At 48.5% G+C, this 22070-nt stretch overlaps 1 protein-coding gene across 1 annotated transcript in view; it reads right to left on the reverse strand.

Annotated features, from left to right (window-relative positions):
- SRCAP (Snf2 related CREBBP activator protein) overlaps positions 1 to 18965 on the reverse strand; it is an 87156-nt gene extending 68191 nt beyond the window's left edge. The window contains exons 1-8 of the mRNA XM_069984765.1: positions 18713 to 18965; positions 11278 to 11439; positions 8946 to 9146; positions 8678 to 8863; positions 8264 to 8404; positions 7889 to 8108; positions 7597 to 7811; positions 5147 to 5249 (exon numbers count right to left, since the gene is read on the reverse strand). Coding sequence (XP_069840866.1) covers positions 5147 to 5249; positions 7597 to 7811; positions 7889 to 8108; positions 8264 to 8404; positions 8678 to 8863; positions 8946 to 9146; positions 11278 to 11310 — 1099 coding nt within the window. The 5' untranslated portion in view covers positions 11311 to 11439; positions 18713 to 18965. The remainder of the gene's footprint in view (positions 1 to 5146; positions 5250 to 7596; positions 7812 to 7888; positions 8109 to 8263; positions 8405 to 8677; positions 8864 to 8945; positions 9147 to 11277; positions 11440 to 18712) is intronic.
- Between the last annotated feature and the right edge of the window lie 3105 nt (positions 18966 to 22070).

Consider the following 22070-nt stretch of genomic DNA (forward strand, 5'->3'; position numbering starts at 1 on the left):
CACTGACTGACACCAATAATGGAAGCAGAGAAGCCGGGCCACAGCGTGCGTGTGTGTGTGAGAGAGAGTGAGAAGCCGGTCCACAGCGTGTGTGTGTGTGAGAGAGAGAAGCCGGGCCACAGCGTGCGTGTGTGTGTGAGAGAGAGAAGCCGGGCCACAGCGTGTGTGTGTGTGTGTGTGTGAGAGAGAGAAGCCGGGCCACAGCGTGCGTGTGTGTGTGAGAGAGAGTGAGAAGCCGGTCCACAGCGTGTGTGTGTGTGAGAGAGAGAAGCCGGGCCACAGCGTGCGTGTGTGTGTGAGAGAGAGTGAGAAGCCGGGCCACAGCGTGTGTGTGTGTGTGTGTGTGTGTGTGAGTGAGTGAGAGAGAGAAGCCGGGCCACAGCGTGTGTGTGTGTGTGTGTGTGTGTGTGAGTGAGTGAGAGAGAGAAGCCGGGCCACAGCGTGTGTGTGTGTGTGTGAGTGAGTGAGTGAGTGAGTGAGAGAGAGAAGCCGGGCCACAGCGTGTGTGTGTGTGAGAGAGAGAAGCCGGGCCACAGCGTGCGTGTGTGTGTGAGAGAGAGTGAGAAGCCGGGCCACAGCGTGTGTGTGTGTGTGTGTGTGTGTGAGTGAGTGAGAGAGAGAAGCCGGGCCACAGCGTGTGTGTGTGTGTGTGAGAGTGAGTGAGTGAGTGAGAGAGAGAAGCCGGGCCACAGCGTGTGTGTGTGTGTGTGTGTGAGTGAGTGAGTGAGTGAGAGAGAGAAGCCGGGCCACAGCGTGTGTGTGAGAGAGAGAGAGAGAGAAGCCGGGCCACAGCGTGTGTGTGAGAGAGAGAGAGAGAGAAGCCGGGCCACAGCGTGTGTGTGAGAGAGAGAGAGAGAGAAGCCGGGCCACAGCGTGTGTGAGAGAGAGAGAGAGAGAAGCCGGGCCACAGCGTGTGTGTGAGAGAGAGAGAGAGAAGCCGGGCCACAGCGTGTGTGTGAGAGAGAGAGAGAGAGAAGCCGGGCCACAGCGTGTGTGTGAGAGAGAGAGAGAGAAGCCGGGCCATAGCGTGTGTGTGAGAGAGAGAGAGAGAAGCCGGGCCACAGCGTGTGTGTGAGAGAGAGAGAGAAGCCGGGCCACAGCGTGTGTGAGAGAGAGAGAAGCCGGGCCACAGCGTGTGTGAGAGAGAGAGGGAGAAGCCGGGCCACAGCGTGTGTGAGAGAGAGAGAGAGAGAGAAGCCGGGCCACAGCGTGTGTGAGAGAGAGAGGGAGAAGCCGGGCCACAGCGTGTGTGTGAGAGAGAGAGAGAGAGAAGCCGGGCCACAGCGTGTGTGAGAGAGAGAGAAGCCGGGCCACAGCGCGTGTGTGAGAGAGAGAGAAGCCGGGCCACAGCGCGTGTGTGAGAGAGAGAGAAGCCGGGCCACAGCGTGTGTGAGAGAGAGAGAGAGAGAAGCCGGGCCACAGCGTGTGTGAGAGAGAGAGAGAGAAGCCGGGCCACAGCGTGTGTGTGTGTGTGAGAGAGAGAAGCCGGGCCACAGCGTGTGTGAGAGAGAGAGAGAGAAGCCGGGCCACAGCGTGTGTGTGTGTGTGTGAGAGAGAGAAGCCGGGCCACAGCGTGTGTGAGAGAGAGAGAGAGAAGCCGGGCCACAGCGTGTGTGTGTGTGTGAGAGAGAGAAGCCGGGCCACAGCGTGTGTGTGAGAGAGAGAGAGAGAGAGAGAAGCCGGGCCACAGCGTGTGTGTGAGAGATGTGAGGAGGAGCGGGCAGTGTGATATAGCTGAAGCTCCTGTCTCTGTCCCGATTGTTGTAACTGACTGCTGGAGGTCTCCTACCTCTTCCCCGGCAGCCAGAGAGTCTATTACAGGCAGGCTGTATGTAATGATCACAGATAACACTGATCAGTGCTATGGCCACAGGCAGGCTGTATGTAATGATCACAGATAACACTGATCAGTGCTATGCCCACAGGCAGGCTGTATGTAATGATCACAGATAACACTGATCAGTGCTATGGCCACAGGCAGGCTGTATGTAATGATCACAGATAACACTGATCAGTGCTATGGTCACAGGCAGGCTGTATGTAATGATCACAGATAACACTGATCAGTGCTATGGCCACAGGCAAGCTGTATGTAATGATCACAGATAACACTGATCAGTGCTATGCTATGGCCACAGGCAGGCTGTATGTAATGATCACAGATAACACTGATCAGTGCTATGGCCACAGGCAGGCTGTATGTAATGATCACAGATAACACTGATCAGTGCTATGCCCACAGGCAGGCTGTATGTAATGATCACAGATAACACTGATCAGTGCTATGGCCACAGGCAGGCTGTATGTAATGATCACAGATAACACTGATCAGTGCTATGGTCACAGGCAGGCTGTATGTAATGATCACAGATAACACTGATCAGTGCTATGGCCACAGGCAAGCTGTATGTAATGATCACAGATAACACTGATCAGTGCTATGCTATGGCCACAGGAAGGCTGTATGTAATGATCACAGATAACACTGATCAGTGCTATGCTATGGCCACAGGCAGGCTGTATGTAATGATCACAGATAACACTGATCAGTGCTATGGCCACAGGCAGGCTGTATGTAATGATCACAGATAACACTGATCAGTGCTATGGCCACAGGCAGGCTGTATGTAATGATCACAGATAACACTGATCAGTGCTATGGCCACAAGCAGGCTGTATGTAATGATCACAGATAACACTGATCAGTGCTATGACCACAGGCAGGCTGTATGTAATGATCACAGATAACACTGATCAGTGCTATGGCCACAGGCAGGCTGTATGTAATGATCACAGATAACACTGATCAGTGCTATGGTCACAGGCAGGCTGTATGTAATGATCACAGATAACACTGATCAGTGCTATGGCCACAGGCAAGCTGTATGTAATGATCACAGATAACACTGATCAGTGCTATGGCCACAGGCAGGCTGTATGTAATGATCACAGATAACACTGATCAGTGCTATGCCCACAGGCAGGCTGTATGTAATGATCACAGATAACACTGATCAGTGCTATGGCCACAGGCAGGCTGTATGTAATGATTAGTGCTCGGGTGCTCCTTACTAGACATAAATGTCTCCAGATACTCCCAGACTTGGGAACATCCAGCCCTGGCCACGGGAGTTTGACTCTAGATCAGCAACTGTTTCACACTCGCTCTGCCCACCCCTCTATACCCTGCATATCCCTGTATACACATTGACCTGTATACCCTGCATATCCCTGTATACACACTGACCTATATACCCTGCATATCCCTGTATATACACTGACCTATATACCCTGCATATCCCTGTATACACACTGACCTATATACCTGCATATCCCTGTATACATAATGACCTATATACCCTGCATATCCCTGTATACACACTGACCTATATACCCTGCATACACAATGACCTATATACCCCATATATCCCTGTATACACACTGACCTATATACCCCGCATATCCCTGTATACACACTGACCTATATACCTGCATATCCCTGTATACATAATGACCTATATACCCTGCATATCCCTGTATACACACTGACCTATATACCCTGCATACACAATGACCTATATACCCCATATATCCCTGTATACACACTGACCTATATACCCTGCATATCCCTGTATACACACTGACCTATATACCCTGCATATCCCTGTATACACACTGACCTATATACCTGCATATCCCTGTATACATAATGACCTATATACCCTGCATATCCCTGTATACACACTGACCTATATACCCTGCATACACAATGACCTATATACCCCATATATCCCTGTATACACACTGACCTATATACCCCGCATATCCCTGTATACACACTGACCTATATACCTGCATATCCCTGTATACATAATGACCTATATACCCTGCATATCCCTGTATACACACTGACCTATATACCCTGCATACACAATGACCTATATACCCCATATATCCCTGTATACACACTGACCTATATACCCTGCATATCCCTGTATACACACTGACCTATATACCCTGCATATCCCTGTATACACACTGACCTATATACCTGCATATGGCTGTACTCAGACTGACCTATACAATAAAGATATCATTTAAGTTTTACCGTAAAGTGCTTTACTTAAACACGGAACCCCCCCATAATTTGCGGAATAGTTTTTTCCCCAATTTCACCCTATAAGTGATATTTGGGGTTCCATCATTACTTTATGGTAGACAGACGCCATTACTAAGTGCACCTGTCGCAGAAAACTACAAGCCCTCCCCTGGCCGTGTATTGGCTTATTTTCTGGGCCCACAGGCGTGCTATGGCCAGATACTCTGTGCTGCACACTGCCGGGAGGAGACGGCCAGATACTCGGTGCTGCACACTGCCGGGAGGAGACGGCCAGATACTCGGTGCTGCACACTGCCGGGAGGAGACGGCCAGATACTCGGTGCTGCACACTGCCGGTGCTGACAGTGTAGTGAAGGTGCATGTTCCTTAATGTATGCAGTACCTTTCTTTTAGCCATCGCTATATTAGTTTTTTCTTTATTCTTGCCTGTAACTTGTAGTGGTGAGGTGTTTGTGCCGCACTTAGGCACGCCTCACCACCACTTCCTCCTCCCTCTTTGCTGCCTGGCCCAGCCTCCTGCTTCCTGATGACGTAACTAGCAAGGGCCGTGCGCCGACTTGCCAGTATGCGCATGCGCCCTGGATTTCTCATGTATTACACACTCCTGTGTCCCTAATTGCGCATGCATTGTAGCACAGATGAGCGGCGCAACCATGGGCACACTGGCAAGTTGGCGCGAGGCCCTTGCCAGCAACATCAGGAGGCTGGGCCTGGCAGCAAAGAGGGAGGAGGAAGCGGTGGTGAGGCGTGCCTAAGTGCGGCACAAACACCTCACCACTACAAGTTACAGGCAAGAATAAAAAAAACTACAGCACCGATGGCTAAAAGAAAGGTACTGCATACAGTAAGGAACATGCACCTTCACTACACTGTCAGAACCACTGTCAGTGTCCTGGGCCAAGTGTCACATTTCTATTGTCTATTTCAGCCAAGTTCTAGTTAGGGTATATGGCAACTACAGTGACATGTGACAGTGGTATTCCCCCCCACACACACACAACCCCCCAGCCACTGGGCTGCACTCACCCTCATCCTCATTGGCTGTGAACTCCTCGTCCTCCTCCGCCACCTTCTCTTCTGAAGTCTCATCTTCCTCCTCCTCTGTGTCTCCCTCACTGAAAACAGGATCCTTAGAACAGAAGAAAAATCAGCAATCTGCCATAAGCTCCAAGCCGCCGAGCTGAATAGCGGAGAGTGACATAGTTACACAGTCCTCCCAGGGTACCAAGCAGCAGCCATGACAGCAGGAAGGGAAGGAGATGAGAGGAGATACACACAGCGAGACGAGACCAGACCAGAGAGAGAGAGGAGACACACAGCGAGACGAGAGAGGAGAGGAGACACACAGCGAGACGACAGAGGAGAGGAGACACACAGCGAGACGACAGAGGAGAGGAGACACACAGCGAGACGACAGAGGAGAGGAGACACAAAGCGAGACGAGACCAGAGAGAGAGGAGAGGAGACACAGCGAGACGAGAGAGAAGAGGGGACACAGCGAGACGAGACCAGAGAGAGAGAGAGAGAGGAGAGGAGACACAGCGAGACGAGAGAGAAGAGGGGACACAGCGAGACGAGACCAGAGAGAGAGGAGAGGAGACACAGCGAGACGAGAGAGAAGAGGGGACACAGCGAGACGAGAGAGAAGAGGGGACACAGCGAGACGAGACCAGAGAGAGAGAGAGAGAGAGAGAGAAGAGGGGACACAGCGAGACGAGAGAGGAGAGGAGACACGACCCCTCCAGGACACATAGTGAGACAAGAGGGTGCACACAGCAACATCAGGAGGAGAAAGGTTACCCATGAACACCTGGGACACAGTAGGACTTCTGACAATCTACTATGACAAGCAAAACATTAGAGCCTTATAACATGGAAAGATTATTGAGCCAAAAATGGTTATTGCTTTTCAAATTCAATCGATAACCTTTCGGCATGTATGCAGGCAGACCAGTGATGATCGCTTTGTATGTTGATGGCATCCTTTGAGCTGACCATAAAATCGTTGTTAATCGCTCGCCTTCGGTGTTTGTACACACTGGTCGTTCTTTATTACTAGAGCATACAAACTATGGTAACTGCAGTCAGAAGGAATATCATACTATGTACTAGTGATGCACGATGCACCGAAATATCGATACTATCGATATTTCGAGAAGAAAAACTTTTTGATACCAGGATTTCCTGGTATTGATACTTCATGTTAAGCATCATAATAGCGCAGCTTAACATGAAGTATAGTGCAGAGAACACAGCCGGCGGCTATCTGAGCGCCCTGCCCCCTGGTGTCCCCTCCTCCACCCGCGCACTGTCGGGTCCCTGATGGCTCCAAATTCAAATAGCCGACACACAGCGATCGCTTGTGTCGGCTATTTGTACATGCCGCTGTCACACCTGACAGCGGCATTTAACCCCTCCCAAGCTGCTCCATATGCAGCAGAAGTCTGCTACATATGGAGCAGCCCCCACTGCTAATGACTGTGGCCCGCGATCCCGCGGGCGGCAGTCATTTAACCATTCGGTGCAGCTTGGTCCCCACCAGTTCCTCACCCTCCAGGACCTGCCGCTGTAGTGGGGTCCCTCCACAATCCTGTTGCCACCCCCCCACCCCCAGGGCCCGCCAGCACAGTGGAACAATTCCCAGCATGCCTTCTTGTGGGGAGTTGTATTGCGCAAAAAGGTATGCTGGGAGTTGTAGTGCACAAAGAGGTATGCTGGGAGTTGCAGCTGTGCAGCAGCAGCCTCCTGACAACATCCCAGCCTACCCCCCTTGTGCACTACAACTCCCAGCATACCTTCTTATGCACTATAACTTCCCACATGAAGGTATGCTGGGAGTTGTAGTGCATAAGAAGGTATGCTGCAAAGTAGAGGGAAAATAAAAAAAGATTAAAAAAAAAAAAACAAAAAAAAAAAAAACATAATAAAGGTTCTAATAATCCCCCCTTTTCCTTTTTTTTCAAAAGTAAAAACATTAAAAAAAAAAAAAAAAAATATATATATATATATATATATATATATATATATATATATATATATATATATGGGAAGATCCATGTATTTGGCATCCATTGCATGCATAATTGTCAGAACTATAAAATGTAACAAAGCAATCAAAAAGTCACGTAAATAAAAGATGTTGTACATGGGGGCATCGTATCCGCAGTCTGGGAAGGGGGAAATTATATTTGTATTTTTCCGTGTTTTTTTTTTTTTCAAACTTTATTTAGTATCAAATTAGTATTGAGTATCGAAATAAGAAAGCTGGTATCGGTTTTAAACTTAAAAAATCTGTTCTGGTGACATCCCTACTATGTACTGTAATGAAGGATTTTAGGTCCTTCCTAAAAGCGCTCGTTTGCAGTTGTTAATTGGTGGAGATGAAAAATGGCTTAGTGTACTAGGACCCCTGGGTGTGAGCCCAGAGCAGCTGTGATGCAGAGGGACAGTGAGCGCTGTACACGGGGAGCACGTACTGTCATGGGGGAGTCATCCTGCAGGATCTCAGGTGGGAGGTTCTGGAGCAGCTCGTCCAGGGAGAGCTCGCTCTCACGTTTCAGAAGTTCCAGCTCCAGGCGATGAGCCTCAGCATCATTCCCCTCCTGCTGCTCCTCTATCTCTATGGTCTCCTCATCATCCTCCTCTTCAACTTCAGCTTCATGGGGGAGGAAGTCCCCATCTCCTTCTGCCACTGTAACGCAGAGAATATAAGGTTAGTCAGGAACCCTGGGTAATGTCCCCTGCCTCCTAAGCGGGCCCTTAGCTCACCTCTCTGGCAGATGGACGAGACAGGGCTGGTCCTGAGCGAACCTCCCTGAGATGACCCAACACAGGAGGAGCTAGTCTTGCTGACAGGAATGGTCTCACTTAGACTCTGGCTTAGAAGGTCAGAGTATTTCTCTGTCTGGCCAACAATGAAGTCCAGCTGCAAGTCCAGAGCCTTCTTCCTCTTCTCCTCCAGACGGGACTGCTGCTTAAACTGTACCACCTAGGAGACAGAAAGCGTCTCAGCCCGGGTATCGGTCACACCTTATAAGTCTGACAATGGACTTCCTATAGTGAGCGGGAGGCAGGGTGCACAGCTAGGAGCTGGCGCCTCATGTCAGTGTATGGAGCCCCATGCCGTGATGAACAGAAGCCCACCTTCTCCACATTACTCCAGAATTGGCGCACTTCCTTAGCTATAGAGGTGGCAATGCGCCTGAGCTTGGCCTGCTCTTCTCTCCGAGCTCTCTCCTCCTTCTGCTTCAGCTCCTCATGGTGACGCACCACCATTCTTACAACCTGCAGGACCATAAGGACAAGAGAGCAGCATCACCCAAATGACACATACATGGATACAGCATGGAACAGGGCAGTCCTGGCTGGGGGTCCTCATCTCTCCATGTGTCAGTGTCTGCACAAGGGACACCCCACCACAACAGAGAGAACTTTCTATAGCACCAGCTACCAAATCCAAGCCTACTGAGCCAGACAGGGACCTGTTATATCAGTGCTGGGACCCTCTACATCCTCGCCCCCACGGCCCAGCTCAGATACACCCCTTTAGGTACTCGCCTTCCTGGCTACACCCCTCTTCCAGCGCCGCTCTTGGCCAAAGTCTGCGGACAGCCATTGCATCTCTTCACACAAATAGTCCCAATGAACTTTTGGACGAGCCGGTTCTGGAAACTTGGAAAGCCGTCGCGGGGTCCAGAAGCCCTCCTTACGGAGCTCTGCTATTCTATTCTCTATCTCTGCTTCCTGCACAAGAAATAAAGAGGAGGAGAACAATAAGACATGGCGGCGGCGGAGCGGAGGGCAGCAGTCCGCACACGACACTCACATGTTTCGCCTGCTCTGCGATCTCTGTGTGATTGTCCCATTTCTGTCCAGCTGATCCATCCACTTGGTTCCCCTCGAGTGCCTCATCTATGGGGGAGCCGGGGCAAATATCCCTAATGTCACCTGAAAGGTCAAACGGAGACAGCTCCCCACTGGAATCCGGAGACATGGGGGGGTGGCCGCTGGTCAATACGTCCGATGCCTGAGGGACAGAGCGGTCAGTAACATGGGCACTCACACACTTATCTCACATGGAGCACGCCCCCTACAGTCAGGGGGGAAAACTGTTATCAAACCCCCCAAACACACACTATAGGTGATCAGTGATACTACCACCCCCCCCCCCCGACACACACACTATAGGTGATCAGTGATACTATCCCCCCCCCCGACACACACTATAGGTGATCAGTGATACTACCCCCACCCCGACACACACTATAGGTGATCAGTGATACTACCCCCACCCCGACACACACACTATAGGTGATCAGTGATACTACCCCCACCCCGACACACACACTATAGATGATCAGTGATACTACCCCCACCCCGACACACACACACTATAGGTGATCAGTGATACTACCCCCCCCCCCCGACACACACACTATAGGTGATCAGTGATACTATCCCCCCCCCCCCGACACACACTATAGGTGATCAGTGATACTACCCCCCCCCCGACACACACACTATAGGTGATCAGTGATACTACCCCCACCCCGACACACACACACTATAGGTGATCAGTGATACTACCCCCACCCCGACACACACACTATAGGTGATCAGTGATACTACCCCCACCCCGACACACACACACTATAGGTGATCAGTGATACTATCCCCCCCCACCCCCGACACACACTATAGGTGATCAGTGATACTATCCCCCCCCCCGACACACACACTATAGGTGATCAGTGATACTATCCCCCCCCCCGACACACACTATAGGTGATCAGTGATACTACCCCCACCCCGACACACACACTATAGGTGATCAGTGATACTACCCCCACCCCGACACACACACTATAGGTGATCAGTGATACTATCCCCCCCCCCGACACACACTATAGGTGATCAGTGATACTACCCCCACCCCGACACACACTATAGGTGATCAGTGATACCACCCCCCCCCCCGGACACACACACTATAGGTGATCAGTGATACCACCCCCACCCCGACACACACTATAGGTAATCAGTGATACCACCCCCACCCCGACACACACTATAGGTGATCAGTGATACTACCTCCACCCCGACACACACACACTATAGGTGATCAGTGATACACCCCCACCCCCCCGACACACACACTATAGGTGATCAGTGATACTACCACCCCCCCCGACACACACACACACACTATAGGTGATCAGTGATACTACCCCCACCCCCCCCCCCCCCCGACACACACACTATAGGTGATCAGTGATACTACCCCCACCCCGACACACACACTATAGGTGATCAGTGATACTATCCCCCCCCCCCGACACACACACTATAGGTGATCAGTGATACTACCCCCACCCCACACACACACTATAGGTGATCAGTGATACTACCCCCACCCCGACACACACACTATAGGTGATCAGTGATACTACCCCCACCCCGACACACACACACTATAGGTGATCAGTGATACTACCCCCCCCCCCCCCCCCCCCCCGACACACACACTATAGGTGATCAGTGATACTACCCCCACCCCGACACACACACTATAGGTGATCAGTGATACTATCCCCCCCCCGACACACACACTATAGGTGATCAGTGATACTACCCCCACCCCGACACACACACACACTATAGGTGATCAGTGATACTACCCCCACCCCGACACACACACACTATAGGTGATCAGTGATACTACCCCCACCCCGACACACACACACTATAGGTGATCAGTGATACTACCCCCACCCCGACACACACACACTATAGGTGATCAGTGATACTACCCCCACCCCGACACACACACACTATAGGTGATCAGTGATACTACCCCCACCCCGACACACACACACTATAGGTGATCAGTGATACTACCCCCACCCCGACACACACACTATAGGTGATCAGTGATAACCCCCCCCCCAATTCTATGAGTGATACTATGCCATCGGCTATAGGTGTGGATTCGGATATACTTCTCACATTTACCATTCTGGTGCTGTCTAACTCCAGGACATGACAAGGGATAAATATCATATAATTCATGTATAAAATCCTTCCCATCCCCTCCCCCCCCCCCCAGTGAGAAGGCTAACCCACTAAATCCTTCCCCCATCACACCCCAGGAAACCCACCGGCATGTGCCTGCGGGGCGGGCAGTGATCCATTGTGTGGTGTCTGACAGACACGTCTTTCTCTCGATACTCCAGTAGGGGGCGTGAGACTTGCTGCAGGGCATGCTGGGATTCTGCCTCATCCTGGGCCAGACTCTCCAGCCTCTTCACTTACTTCAAGAGCTACAAAGAGAAGACAAAAGATGATGAGCAACAGTAAGGCCCCTATTCCACTGGACGATTATCGTTTGCATAATAGTTAACGATTAACAATCTCAAACGACCGCTATTGTGAAAGACCTGAAAACATTCACTCATTTCCATGGAACGATAATCGTTACTTATGATCGTAATTGAGAATGTTTTTCTTCGCTATTTATTCGCTATTGCGTTTGTATCTATTGCGAACGACTGAACGATGTCTTATTCAATGCGAACGATTTGCGAACGAGCAACGATAAAAATAGGTCCAGGGCTTATAAAGCGATCAACGATTTCTCGTTCGGTCGTTAATCGTTAACTGCATTTCAACCGAACGATTATCGTTTAGATTCAATTCGATTTAACGATAATCGTCCGGTGGAATAGGGCCCTAAATCTATTATGGGGAGGCGAGAAACATATAAACAAAATCTATACAGCCCCCTCCTCCTATATACACATCCTATACAGCCCCCTCCTCCTATATACACATCCTATACAGCCCCCTCCTCCTATATACACATCCTATACGGCCCCCTCCTCCTATATACACACATCCTATACAGCCCCCTCCTCTTATATACACACATCCTATACAGCCCCCTCCTCTTATATACACATCCTATACGGCCCCCTCCTCCTATATATACATCCTATACAGCCCCCTCCTCCTATATACACACATCCTATACAGCCCCCTCCTCTTATATACACATCCTATACGGCCCCCTCCTCCTATATATACATCCTATACAGCCCCCTCCTCCTATATACACACATCCTATACAGCCCCCTCCTCTTATATACACATCCTATACGGCCCCCTCCTCCTATATACACATCCTATACAGCCCCCTCCTCCTATATACACATCCTATACAGCCCCTCCTCCTATATACACACATCCTATACAGCCCCCTCCTCCTATACAGCCCCCTCCTCCTATATACACACATCCTATACAGCCCCCTCCTCCTGTATACACACATCCTATACAGCCCCCTCCTCTTATATACACATCCTATACGGCCCCCTCCTCCTATATACACATCCTATACAGCCCCCTCCTCCTATATACACATCCTATACAGCCCCTCCTCCTATATACACATCCTATACAACCCCTCATCCTATACAACCCCTCCTCCTATACAGCCCCCTCCTCCTATATACACATCCTATACAGCCCCCTCCTGCTATATACACATCCTATACAGCCCCCTCCTCTTATATACACATCCTATACAGCCCCCTCCTCCTATATACACATCCTATACAGCCCCCTCCTCCTATACAGCCCCCTCCTCCTATATACACATCCTATACAGCCCCCTCCTCCTATACAGCCCCCTCCTCCTATATACACATCCTATACAGCCCCCTCCTCCTATACAGCCCCCTCCTCCTATATACACATCCTATACAGCCCCCTCCTCCTATATACACATCCTATACAGCCCCCTCCTCCTATATACACATCCTATACAGCCCCCTCCTCCTATATACACACACATCCTATACAGCCCCCTCCTCCTATATACACATCCTATACAGCCCCCTCCTCCTATATACACATCCTATACAGCCCCCTCCTCCTATATACACATCCTATACAGCCCCCTCCTCCTATATACAGATCCTATACGGCCCCCTCCTCCTATATACACACATCCTATACAGCCCCCTCCTGCTATATACACACATCCTATACAGCCCCCTCCTGCTATATACACACACATCCTATACAGCCCCCTCCTCCTATACAGCCCCCTCCTCCTATACGGCCCCCTCCTCCTATATACACACATCCTATACAGCCCCCTCCTCCTATACACACATCCTATACAGCCCCCTCCTCCTATACACACATCCTATACAGCCCCCTCCTCCTATATACACACACATCCTATACAGCCCCCTCCTCCTATACAGCCCCCTCCTCCTATACAGCCCCCTCCTCCTATATACACATCCTATACAGCTCCCTCCTCCTATATACACATCCTATACAGCCCCCTCCTCCTATATACACATCCTATACAGCTCCCTCCTCCTATATACACATCCTATACAGCCCCCTCCTCCTATATACACATCCTATACAGCCCCCTCCTCCTATATACACATCCTATACAGCCCCTCCTCCTATATACACATCCTATACAGCCCCCTCCTCCTATACAGCCCCCTCCTCCTATATACACATCCTATACAGCCCCCTCCTGCTATACAGCCCCCTCCTCCTATATACACACATCCTATACAGCCCCCTCCTCCTATATACACATCCTATACAGCCCCCTCCTCCTATATACACATCCTATACAGCCTCCTCCTCCTATACAGCCCCCTCCTCCTATATACACATCCTATACAGCCCCCTCCTCCTATACAGCCCCCTCCTCCTATATACACATCCTATACAGCCCCCTCCTGCTATATACACATCCTATACAGCCCCCTCCTCTTATATACACGCATCCTATACAGCCCCCTCCTGCTATATACACATCCTATACAGCCCCCTCCTCCTATATACACATCCTATACGGCCCCCTCCTCCTATATACACACATCCTATACAGCCCCCTCCTCCTATATACACATCCTATACAGACCCCTCCTCCTATATACACATCCTATACAGCCCCCTCCTCCTGTATATACACACATCCTATACGGCCCCCTCCTCCTATATACACACACATCCTATACAGCCCCCTCCTCCTATATATACACATCCTATACAGCCCCCTCCTCCTATACAGCCCCCTCCTCCTATATACACACATCCTATACAGCCCCCTCCTCCTATATACACACATCCTATACAGCCCCCTCCTCCTATATACACACATCCTATACAGCCCCCTCCTCCTATATACACATCCTATACAGCCCCCTCCTCCTATATACACACATCCTATACAGCCCCCTCCTCCTATATACACATCCTATACGGCCCCCTCCTCCTATATACACATCCTATACAGCCCCCTCCTCCTATATACACATCATATACGGCCCCCTCCTCCTATATACACACATCCTATACAGCCCCCTCCTGCTATATACACACATCCTATACAGCCCCCTCCTCCTATATACACATCCTATACAGCCCCCTCCTCCTATATACACACATCCTATACAGCCCCCTCCTCCTATATACACACATCCTATACAGCCCCCTCCTCCTATATATACACATCCTATACACACATCCTATACAGCCCCCTCCTCCTATATACACACATCCTATACAGCCCCCTCCTCCTATATATACACATCCTATACACACATCCTATACGGCCCCCTCCTCCTATATACACACATCCTATACAGCCCCCTCCTCCTATATATACACATCCTATACGGCCCCCTCCTCCTATATACACACATCCTATACAGCCCCCTCCTCCTATATATACACATCCTTTACGGCCCCCTCCTCCTATATACACACATCCTATACAGCCCCCTCCTCCTATATATACACATCCTATACGGCCCCCTCCTCCTATATACACACATCCTATACAGCCCCCTCCTCCTATATATACACATCCTATACGGCCCCCTCCTCCTATATACACATCCTATACAGCCCCCTCCTCCTATATACACATCCTATACAGCCCCTCCTCCTATATACACACATCCTATACAGCCCCCTCCTCCTATACAGCCCCCTCCTCCTATACAGCCCCCTCCTCCTATATACACACATCCTATACAGCCCCCTCCTCCTATACAGCCCCCTCCTCCTATACAGCCCCCTCCTATACACACATCCTATACAGCTCCCTCCTCCTATACGGCCCCCTCCTCCTATATACACACATCCTATACAGCCCCCTCCTCCAATATATACACATCCTATACGGCCCCCTCCTCCTATATACACACATCCTATACGGCCCCCTCCTCCTATATATACACATCCTATACGGCCCCCTCCTCCTATATACACATCCTATACAGCCCCCTCCCCCTATATACACATCCTATACAGCCCCCTCCTCCTATATACACACATCCTATACAGCCCCCTCCTCCTATACAGCCCCCTCCTCCTATACAGCCCCCTCCTCCTATATACACACATCCTATACAGCCCCCTCCTCCTATACAGCCCCCTCCTCCTATACAGCCCCCTCCTATACACACATCCTATACAGCTCCCTCCTCCTATACGGCCCCCTCCTCCTATATACACACATCCTATACGGCCCCCTCCTCCTATATACACACATCCTATACGGCCCCCTCCTCCTATATACACACATCCTACACGGCCCCCTCCTCCTATATACACACATCCTATACAGCCCCCCTCCTCCTATATACACACAATTCCTATACAGCCCCCTCCTCCTATATACACACAATTCCTATACAGCCCCCTCCTCCTATATACACACATCCTATACAGCCCCCTCCTCCTATATACACACATCCTATACAGCCCCCTCCTCCTATATACACACATCCTATACAGCCCCCTCCTCCTATATACACACATCCTATACAGCCCCCTCCTCCTATATACACACATCCTATACAGCCCCCTCCTCCTATATACACACATCCTATACGGCCCCCTCCTCCTATACAGCCTCCTCCTCCTATATACACACATCCTATACGGCCCCCTCCTCCTGTATACACACATCCTATACGGCCCCCTCCTCCTGTATACACACATCCTATACGCCCCCCTCCTCCTGTATACACACATCCTATACGGCCCCCTCCTGCTATATACACACATCCTATACAGCCCCCTCCTCCTATATACACATCCTATACAGCCCCCTCCTCCTATATACACATCCTATACAGCCCCCTCCTCCTATATACACATCCTATACAGCCCCTCCTCCTATATACACATCCTATACAGCCCCCTCCTCCTATATACACACATCCTATACAGCCCCCTCCTCCTATATACACACATCCTATACAGCCCCCTCCTCCTATATACACATCCTATACAGCCCCCTCCTCCTATATACACACATCCTATACAGCCCCCTCCTCCTATATACACACACATCCTATACAGCCCCCTCCTCCTATATACACACATCCTATACAGCCCCCTCCTCCTATACAGCCCCCTCCTCCTATACGGCCCCCTCCTCCTATATACACACATCCTATACGGCCCCCTCCTCCTATATACACATCCTATACAGCCCCCTCCTCCTATATACACACATCCTATACAGCCCCCTCCTCCTATATACACATCCTATACATCCCCCTCCTCCTGTATACACGCATCCTATACATCCCCCTCCTCCTGTATACACGCATCCTATACGGCCCCCTCCTCCTATATACACGCATCCTATACGGCCCCCTCCTCCTGTATACACGCATCCTATACGCCCCCCTCCTCCTGTATACACGCATCCTATACGGCCCCCTCCTCCTATATACACGCATCCTATACGCCCCCCTCCTCCTGTATATACACGCATCCTATACGGCCCCCTCCTCCTATATACACATCCTATACAGCCCCCTCCTCCTATATATACACATCCCACACGGCCCCCGGTATATACAGTCCTCAGTACACGGTATATACAGTCCTCAGTACACGGTATATACAGTCCTCAGTACACGGTATATACAGTCCTCAGTACACGGTATATACAGTCCTCAGTACACGGTATATACAGTCCTCAGTACACGGTATATACAGTCCTCAGTACACGGTATATACAGTCCTCAGTACACGGTATATACAGTCCTCAGTACACGGTATATACAGTCCTCAGTACACGGTATATACAGTCCTCAGTACACGGTATATACAGTCCTCAGTACACGGTATATACAGTCCTCAGTACACGGTATATACAGTCCTCAGTACACGGTATATACAGTCCTCAGTACACGGTATATACAGTCCTCAGTACACGGTATATACAGTCCTCAGTACACGGTATATACAGTCCTCAGTACACGGTATATACAGTCCTCAGTACACGGTATATACAGTCCTCAGTACACGGTATATACAGTCCTCAGTACACGGTATATACAGTCCTCGGTACACGGTATATACAGTCCTCGGTACACGGTATATACAGTCCTCGGTACACGGTATATACAGTCCTCGGTACACGGTATATACAGTCCTCGGTACACGGTATATACAGTCCTCGGTACACGGTATATACAGTCCTCGGTACACGGTATATACAGTCCTCGGTACACGGTATATACAGTCCTCGGTACACGGTATATACAGTCCTCGGTACACGGTATATACAGTCCTCGGTACACGGTATATACAGTCCTCGGTACACGGTATATACAGTCCTCGGTACACGGTATATACAGTCCTCGGTACACGGTATATACAGTCCTCGGTACACGGTATATACAGTCCTCGGTACACGGTATATACAGTCCTCGGTACACGGTATATACAGCCCTCGGTACACGGTATATACAGTCCTCGGCACTCAGTATATACAGTCCTCAGTATATACAGCCCTCAGTACACGGTATATACAGCCCTCAGTACACGGTATATACAGTCCTCAGTACACGGTATATACAGTCCTCAGTACACGGTATATACAGTCCTCAGTACACGGTATATACAGTCCTCAGTACACGGTATATACAGTCCTCAGTACACGGTATATACCCGGCAGTACACGGTATATACAGTCCTCAGTACACGGTATATACAGTCCTCAGTACACGGTATATACAGTCCTCAGTACACGGTATATACCCGGCAGTACACAGTATATACAGTCCTCAGTACACGGTATATACAGTCCTCAGTACACGGTATATACCCGGCAGTACACAGTATATACAGTCCTCAGTACACGGTATATACAGCCCTCAGTACACGGTATATACAGTCCTCAGTATATACAGCCCTCAGTACACGGTATATACCCGGCAGTACACAGTATATACAGCCCTCAGTACACGGTATATACAGTCCTCAGTACACGGTATATACAGCCCTCAGTACACGGTATATACAGTCCTCGGTACACGGTATATACAGTCCTCAGTATATACAGCCCTCAGTACACGGTATATACAGTCCTCAGTATATACAGCCCTCAGTACACGGTATATACCCGGCAGTACACAGTATATACAGCCCTCAGTACACGGTATATACCCGGCAGCACTGAGCTCTGACAGAACCCTGTACACACAGCGCACACAGTCCCCGGCTGCGGCCGCCATCTTGTCCTCTCACCTGGCGGCGTCTCCTCGGCTCCGGCTCCTCACGGGTCACAATCCGTCGCCATCGGTCCGTAGCGGGGACAGGGATATGTCGGCTGATGGTGGGCGGTGAGCGGGCGGCTCCGGGCGGGTGTACACCCCACTATGGGCGCCGGCACCGGGAGGGGGCGGCCTCTCCTGTGAGCGGGGCTGAGCCGGCGTTCCCAGGGCAAAATGGCGACGGGGGCGGAGATACCGCGCTTTTCAGAAAGGGCGGGGACAACTACGTCACCGCGCATGAAGCATGCAGGGAAATGTAGGCTGGAGCTGTGCGCCTGCCCCGCCCCCTCTAAGGGTACATAACGCTTGGTGACCGCAGGGCCCTGTGCACACCTGTATACTGTCACCGCTTCATGTATGTACGGCAATATAGACCTATATATACACACACTGTACCCTTATATATCTATAGATATCTATGTATATACCTCATAGTGACCTCACCCCTATATGTATATATATATATATATATATATATATATACCTCATACTGACCTCACCCCTATATGTATATACCTCATACTGACCTCACCCCTATATATATATACCTCATAGTGACCTCACCTCTATATATATATACCTCATACTGACCTCACCCCTATATATATATACCTCATACTGACCTCACCTCTATATGTATATACCTCATAGTGACCTCACCTCTATATATATATATACCTCATAGTGACCTCACCTCTATATATATATACCTCATAGTGACCTCACCTCTATATATATATACCTCATAGTGACCTCACCTCTATATATATATACCTCATACTGACCTCACCTCTATATGTATATACCTCATAGTGACCTCACCTCTATATATATATACCTCATACTGACCTCACCCCTATATGTATATACCTCATAGTGACCTCACCCCTATATGTATATACCTCATACTGACCTCACCCCTATATATATATACCTCATAGTGACCTCACCCCTATATGTATATACCTCATAGTGACCTCACCCCTATATGTATATACCTCATACTGACCTCACCTCTATATATATATACCTCATAGTGACCTCACCTCTATATATATATACCTCATACTGACCTCACCTCTATATGTATATACCTCATAGTGACCTCACCTCTATATGTATATACCTCATAGTGACCTCACCTCTATATGTATATACCTCATAGTGATCTCACCCCTATATATGTATATACCTCATAGTGACCTCACCTCTATATGTATATACCTCATAGTGATCTCACCTCTATATGTATATACCTCATAGTGACCTCACCTCTATATATATATATACCTCATAGTGACCTCACCTCTATATGTATATACCTCATACTGACCTCACCTCTATATATATATATATACCTCATAGTGACCTCACCTCTATATGTATATACCTCATACTGACCTCACCTCTATATGTATATACCTCATAGTGACCTCACCTCTATATATATATATATACCTCATAGTGACCTCACCTCTATATGTATATACCTCATAGTGATCTCACCCCTATATATGTATATACCTCATAGTGACCTCACCTCTATATGTATATACCTCATACTGACCTCACCTCTATATATATATATACCTCATAGTGACCTCACCCCTATATATATATACCTCATACTGACCTCACCCCTATATGTATATACCTCATAGTGACCTCACCTCTATATGTATATACCTCATAGTGACCTCACCCCTATATATATATACCTCATACTGACCTCACCCCTATATGTATATACCTCATACTGACCTCACCTCTATATATATATATACCTCATAGTGACCTCACCCCTATATATATATACCTCATACTGACCTCACCCCTATATGTATATACCTCATACTGACCTCACCTCTATATATATATATACCTCATACTGACCTCACTCCTATATATATATACCTCATACTGACCTCACCCCTATATATATATATACCTCATAGTGATCTCACCTCTATATATATATACCTCATAGTGACCTCACCCCTATATGTATATACCTCATACTGACCTCACCTCTATATGTATATACCTCATAGTGACCTCACCTCTATATGTATATACCTCATAGTGACCTCACCTCTATATATATATATACCTCATACTGACCTCACCTGTATATGTATATACCTCATAGTGACCTCACCTCTATATGTATATATACCTCATAGTGACCTCACCCCTATATGTATATACCTCATAGTGACCTCACCCCTATATGTATATACCTCATACTGACCTCACTTCTATATGTATATACCTCATACTGACCTCACCCCTATATGTATATACCTCATAGTGACCTCACCTCTATATATATATACCTCATACTGACCTCACCCCTATATATATATACCTCATAGTGATCTCACCCCTATATATGTATATACCTCATAGTGACCTCACCTCTATATGTATATACCTCATACTGACCTCACCTCTATATATATATATACCTCATAGTGACCTCACCCCTATATGTATATATACCTCATAGTGACCTCACCCCTATATATATATACCTCATACTGACCTCACCCCTATATGTATATACCTCATACTGACCTCACCTCTATATATATATATACCTCATAGTGACCTCACCCCTATATGTATATATACCTCATAGTGACCTCACCCCTATATATATATACCTCATACTGACCTCACCCCTATATATATATATACCTCATAGTGACCTCACCTCTATATATATATACCTCATACTGACCTCACCTCTATATATATATACCTCATAGTGATCTCACCTCTATATATATATACCTCATAGTGACCTCACCCCTATATGTATATACCTCATACTGACCTCACCTCTATATGTATATACCTCATAGTGACCTCACCTCTATATGTATATACCTCATAGTGACCTCACCTCTATATATATATATACCTCATACTGACCTCACCTGTATATGTATATACCTCATAGTGACCTCACCCCTATATGTATATACCTCATAGTGACCTCACCTCTATATATATATACCTCATAGTGACCTCACCTCTATATATATATACCTCATAGTGACCTCACCTCTATATGTATATACCTCATACTGACCTCACCTCTATATGTATATATACCTCATACTGACCTCACCTCTATATATATATACCTCATACTGACCTCACCTGTATATGTATATACCTCATAGTGATCTCACCTCTATATATATATACCTCATAGTGACCTCACCCCTATATGTATATACCTCATACTGACCTCACCTCTATATGTATATACCTCATAGTGATCTCACCTCTATATATATATACCTCATAGTGACCTCACCTCT

Source organism: Dendropsophus ebraccatus, chromosome 9 (assembly GCF_027789765.1).
Source record: "Dendropsophus ebraccatus isolate aDenEbr1 chromosome 9, aDenEbr1.pat, whole genome shotgun sequence".
Lineage (NCBI taxonomy): Eukaryota > Metazoa > Chordata > Amphibia > Anura > Hylidae > Dendropsophus > Dendropsophus ebraccatus.